The 6,000-nt window shown below is 44.2% G+C and overlaps 1 protein-coding gene across 2 annotated transcripts in view; it reads right to left on the bottom strand.

Moving 5' to 3' along the window:
* Dnah8 (dynein axonemal heavy chain 8) overlaps nt 1-6,000 on the bottom strand; it is a 234,034-nt gene that overhangs the window by 45,250 nt on the left and 182,784 nt on the right. For both annotated transcript variants that reach the window (XM_036167928.1, XM_036167929.1), the window contains one exon: nt 1,233-1,349. In XM_036167928.1, the coding sequence (XP_036023821.1) occupies nt 1,233-1,349 (117 nt within the window). The remainder of the gene's footprint in view (nt 1-1,232; nt 1,350-6,000) is intronic.

The raw sequence follows: 6,000 nt of genomic DNA on the forward strand, positions 1-6,000 counted from the left end.
CTGTCCAGGCTGCCAGCTGTCTCTGTCTACCCTGCAAGACTCCCGAAAGTTGCTTGCGTCCTTCTCCCAGTTCTCAGGTATTATTATATTCCTTCTGAGGTCTTTGATGTGGTTGAAGGCTAGATAGTCATAATTTCCTCAGTTATGATAGAAGATAAGTTAGATATAAAACCTTAGACTCACAAATATAAGATAGATAGGATATCTTCTTTAATATTGTAACTGTAATTCTTGCTTGATAATTGTTTTGTTATATGTAATTGTACTATGTAAAAGTTAAAACCTTCCTTAAAAAAAAAAAGAAAAGGGGAAGTGCTGTGGATATCGCTCTGTGTAAATAAAGTTCTGATTGGCCAGTGGCCAGGCAGGAAGTATAGGTGGAACAACAGAGAAGAGAATGCTGGGAGGTGAGAGACTGGAGAGAGACACCGCCAGCAGCTGCCATGAAAAGCAACATGTAAAGACACTGGTAAGCCACAAGCCATGTGGCAAAGTATAGACTAACAGAAATGGGTTAATTTAAGATAGAAAAGGTAGATAACAAGAAGCCTGCCACGGCCATACAGTTTGTAAGCAATATAAGTTTCTGTGTGCTTTCTTGGTTGGGTCTGAACGACTATGGGACTGGCGGGTAAGAGAGATTTGTCCTGACTCTGGGCCAGGTAGGAAAACTCTAACTACAATTGATGCTCTTGCAGAGGATGCAGATTTGGTTCCCAGCACCCACATGGTGACTCAACCATCTGTAACTCTGGGTCCAGGGGACCTGATGCCCTCTTCTGGCTTCCAAGGGTACTACACATACATGCTGCACAACTCATACTTGAGTACACACACACATAAGTAATACATAAATAAGTATTTTTTAATGGTGAAAAGGGACTTAAGATAAAAAAGAACTGCCTCATCAGCTAGCAGGAGGAAGATCAAAGAAGGCAGGCCTGACTGAGGTCATCCCACTACTCGTGGGGTCCAGGAATGGCATTAGGGACATGACTGTATTTTTACAGCACAGAGTTTCATCGTTATACTGACAGGCACCTTCAGGGGAGGGAAACAAAATGTGAATATGTTGGTTAGAGAGGAGAGAGTGAGTGGACCAGCTGATTAGAGTACTGTACCTGTCCCTCTGGAAGAGGTTCCCAGAGAGACCTCAGCTAGTTCATTCCGTGTCATAGGCTGTAACGAAAAACTAGAAAACAGACAGGCAAAAACCCAACAATTGCACTCACCTTTTTAATATCACACTCATCGAGGTGGTTTTGAATGAACTGGACACTGGCTGAGAAGTCAGCAGAATTGAATTCATAGGGAATATTCCACCCCAAGGGACCAAATTTTCGTCGCTCCTTAAAAAGAGTAAAGAAAGTGTCAACTGGGATTTTTCTTTTTTTCTTTTTTCTTTTTTTGGTATTTCGAGACAGGGTTTCTCTGTGTGGCTTTGGAGCCTTTTCTAGACCTCACTTGGTAGCCCAGGCTGGCCTCGAACTCACAGAGATCCACCTGCTTCTGCCTCCCGAGTGCTGGGATTAAAGGCATGCGCCACTGCCTGGCTTCAACTGGGATTTTTTTTTCCCCTTAATGGTTTATTTTTCATTCATGTGCGTTGGTGTTTCGCTTGCATGTCTGTCTGTGTGAGGGCGTCAGATCCCCTGGAATTGGGGCTACAGACAGCCATGAGCTGCCAAATGTGTTCCCAACCACTGAGCCAAACACTGGATGGAGCTGGACCCTTGTTTGTGGAGCTGGGGAGTCAAACCTGGGACCTTTGGGCAAGAGAGGCAAGCTTTGAACTACTGAATTACAGCCCCTGCCAAGCCCTCTGTTACTGCTAGTGTACCAAAGTTTAGGAAAAACAAAAGCTTCATTACTAAGGCAAATTGACACTGTTTGAAAAAGAACAGTAGGGAGTCAGCGAGATGATGATGGCTCAGTGGGGAAGGGGCTTGTCAACAAGCCTGATGGCCTGAGTTCCATTCTACTGCGGCATTGGCACTCATTTGAGCACGTGAATGTGTACACACACACACACACACACACACACACACACACACACACACACTCAAAGAATAAAACTACCTTTAAAAATACAAATTAAAAAATATTAAAGGGCAGTACATAGTTGGGCGAGGTGGTCCCAGCACTTGAGAGGCTAAAAAAGGAGGTTGTGACTTCAAGGTCAGCCTGGGCTACACAGCAAAACCTTGTCTCAAAACAAAAACAAAAATAAACAATATGTATAATTTGAGACATAGTAACCATTAAATATTATTTATGGCTATGGCTAATGATTTACAAACCATTTGTAAAAAAAAAATATTTGTCAAGTTGTAGTTATCGAATTTGGGGGGGGGATGTTGTTGTTTTATTTTTTTGTTTTAAGTCCAGTAGGTTGTCATGGTAGCACAAGCCTATAATCTTAGTTGGAAGATGGAGACAGGAAGAATCAGAAGTTCAAGGTGATCCTTGGCTACATAGCAAGTTCAAGGGCAGCCTGGGCTACATGAGACCTGTCTGGAACAAAGACAAACTTGTCTTAGGTCTCCATTGACAACTCCTCAGGGAACTGCAGGAGATTCTTAGTGAACGCCTGTTGGATTTGTTACTTTTCTAAGACTGCCTCCTGGGAGTCTGGGAAGTCAAATGCGAGGGCTGAGATCTTTCAAGCTGAAGAACTCAAGCCTTCACGAACATGACTCCCTGCTAGCTTCCCTCTGTAATTTTTCCATCTCGGGTTCTGAAAACGAAGACTTTCTATTGTTCACAGGACACAGCTGTCTTAAAATTCTCACCCCGCCATCACACCACTGTCACTGCCTAACTGAGTGAGAGCTGGAAAACACCTACGAAACCACAGCTGTTCAAAGTTGCCAAATTGCCCGTGTACAATCCGACTGGACTCGTTTCAAAGGATGGAGTTGCTCCAATATTCTGAAGACTACTGTGTGTCACTCTGCGTCCACGTGAACCTCAGGAAGGCTGTCTACCTCCTTAGAGATAGGCCTTTCCTTGACCCAGAGATCACCAACAAGGCTAGACAGGCTGACCAGCAAGCCCCAGGAATCCTCCTGCCTCCACCTCCCCAGAGTTGAGATTACAAGCATATGTCCCCATGCCTAGAATTTGAACATGGGTCCTAGGGATCAAGCTTAGATCTTCAAACTTGCAAAATAAGTGCCTTGCTGACTGAGCTATCTCCACCCCAGAGCCCTGGAGGCCCATTTGAAGGCATATAACCCAAATAACCCCCAGCCCTGTAAACCCACAAAGTCATACAGATGAGTAGTTTCTATGCTATCAGCTGTCCCTGCCTGGCACATGCCAATCTTTAAGGAGAGTCTCGTCTATCCTCTGGAGCCTCAGTACTAGTGTCTAGATTAAGAATGTACATGGGCAGCAATTCGGCTTCTCTGAACACATACTAACTCTTCTTTCTCTCCTCTGCCTTCTCCAACACATTTGAGGGTATACGCATGCGCGCGCACACACACACACACACACACACACACACACACACACACTGAAGTCTTCATAAGCCATTTCTTCTAATTGCTGCTGTTCTAAGCCTCACTTGGAACAGCACACCTTTTGAGGAGCTCTATTAGCTAGGAAAAAATCATGGACAAATTACAGAAGAAATTCTGCAAGCCAGGAGGTTTTAATCGCTCAATTTCAAGGTATGCTTTTAAACTATTAACAAAACCATTAACATTAATTTAGATCCAGTTGTTTGACCCTCAGGGAGAAGACGAAGGCCAGAAAACAAAAAAATTCTGAGCCCTCTCAAAAAACAGGAAGGTGCGCCCATTACTTCTTGACCTGCACTTCTTGGCCTCGGTTGTCACGTTAACGTGACTCTGGTCCCCATCACTTAACTAATTGATTAAAAGAGGACGACCAGCCCAAGAAAAGGAGTGTCTACACAGAAAAAAGACACGAGCAGAGCAAACAGACAGCCTACAGAATGGGCAGAGCTTCTGCCAGCTACACTTCAGACGGGGGACTAGTATATAGAATATACAAAGAACTATAAAAATTAAACACTAAAAGAAATTCCTGCCAGTTAATAAATGGACTATTAAAATAAACAGACAGATCTCAGAAGAAGAAGAAGAAGAAGAAGAAGAAGAAGAAGAAGAAGAAGAAGAAGAAGCAACACAAATGGCTGGTGAGTATTTTAAAAAGTATTCAACACCCCTAGCCATCAGGGCAACACAAATTAAAACTATTTTGAGATTCCATGCCCCACCCCAAGTCAGAGTGGCGATGTCAAGAAAACAGACAACAAACACTGGTGAGGGTTTAGGGAAAGAGGAGCTCAAACTAGTGAAGCCATTATGGAAACCAGGCCATCCCACTCCTGGGCATCACCTAAAGGACTCTGTTTCCTGCCACAGAGATAGCTGCACATCCATGTTCATTATTGCTCTCCTCACAAGAGCTAGTAAGTGGAGGCAGCATGGATGTCCATCAGCAGATGGATGGATACTGGAAAATGTGGCATATACCCAACGGAATTTTATTCAGCCTTCAAGAAAAAAAAGAAAAGAAAATCATGAAGTATTCAGGAAAACATGTGTACCTGGAAAGTTTACTATTAAGTTAGGTACCTTAGCTCCAGGGAGACAAATATCACATAGTCTCTCTCATGTATGTACAGATCCTAGCTTTTGTTTTCACACACATATATAAACATACATATACGTGTGTGTGTGTGTGTGTGTGTGTGTGTGTGTGTGTGTGTGTGTGTTTAAGTGGGTGTGAGTGTGCCTATAGGCTATGAAACTAAAGGAGATACAAGAGAGGATAGAGAGGTGTTGAGAAGGGAGTTGAGGAAGGACAGAAGTCACGTGACAGGAAAGCGAAGAGGGGGGGTGACTGGGGAGAGGCGGCAACAAGGAGGGGCGGGGATATGGGTGGGGAGAGTCAGTGAAAACAAAATTTGTTTGAAAATGCCACAATGAAGTCTGATACTTTGTTTGCTATTTAGAAAGATAATTTTTAAAAGCTGGCCAGACAATCCCAGGAATTTGGACAGAGTTAAAAACATTTGCAATGTATACTAGGAAGACACGCACACTTGAGGGTTTTACAGCATGCCATCCCACCGTGTCCACAGAGAATGTGCCAAGGAGTGGGGGGCACGCTGTTGGCAGAGGGCAGACTGAGGTCCTAAGACTGTGTGCTTCTTTCCATGGCTTCCAGACTCAGCATTCATGTTCCCTTCATGTCCGAGTTTGGTTTTCCTTTGCTGTGATAAACACAATGACCAAGAGCAACTTGAGGAAAGACAGGGTTTATTTGCTTTACGGTTTACAGCCCATCCTCAAGGACAGCCACAGCAGGAACCTGGAGGCAGGAGCCTAGAGGTAGGAACTGTTCCAGAGACCATGGAAGAACATGTCTTACCGGTTTGCTTCCTGGTTCACTCTCAGCTAACTTTCTTATACAGCTCAGGCCCACCGGCCTAGGGATGGCACCACCCATAGTGGAACCTACATCAACTAGCAATCAGAGAATGCCCCCTGGACATAACCACAGGCCAAGATGATAGAGACAGTTCCTCAGTTGAGGTCTATCTCTTCCCAAGTGTGTCAGGTTGACAGCAAAACTAACCAAGAGAGTTGGCTTATCTTGTCTCATGTTGAAATATTTGGTCCTTTAAACCAGATTTGGAAGCTTGGCCGAGAAGGACAAGTCTTCCGTCTTTGTCTTTCTTTGGTGAAAAGACTCACAGTTACCTAAGCCATGCTGGAGTCAGTCACTATCCTAATGAAGGAAACACTCCCATCCCCCAGTGAGGTCAATTCCAAGGCTGACTCAGAGTTTTGAAGTTCTTGAGTAGATGTCAGAGACATCAAGGTGGGACTCTTCTAGATTCTTCTGGAAGCCAGGGTGGCATGGAGCTTTCCAGATAGCCCCAAGAAAACCATTTCTGTGGTTTCCTCCATTGTGTAAGTGTCACACAGCAGAGCCTATGTCACTTAGTAAAATGGGAAC

The sequence above is a fragment of the Onychomys torridus genome, chromosome 18, assembly GCF_903995425.1.
Source record: "Onychomys torridus chromosome 18, mOncTor1.1, whole genome shotgun sequence".
NCBI classification, from domain to species: Eukaryota; Metazoa; Chordata; class Mammalia; order Rodentia; family Cricetidae; genus Onychomys; species Onychomys torridus.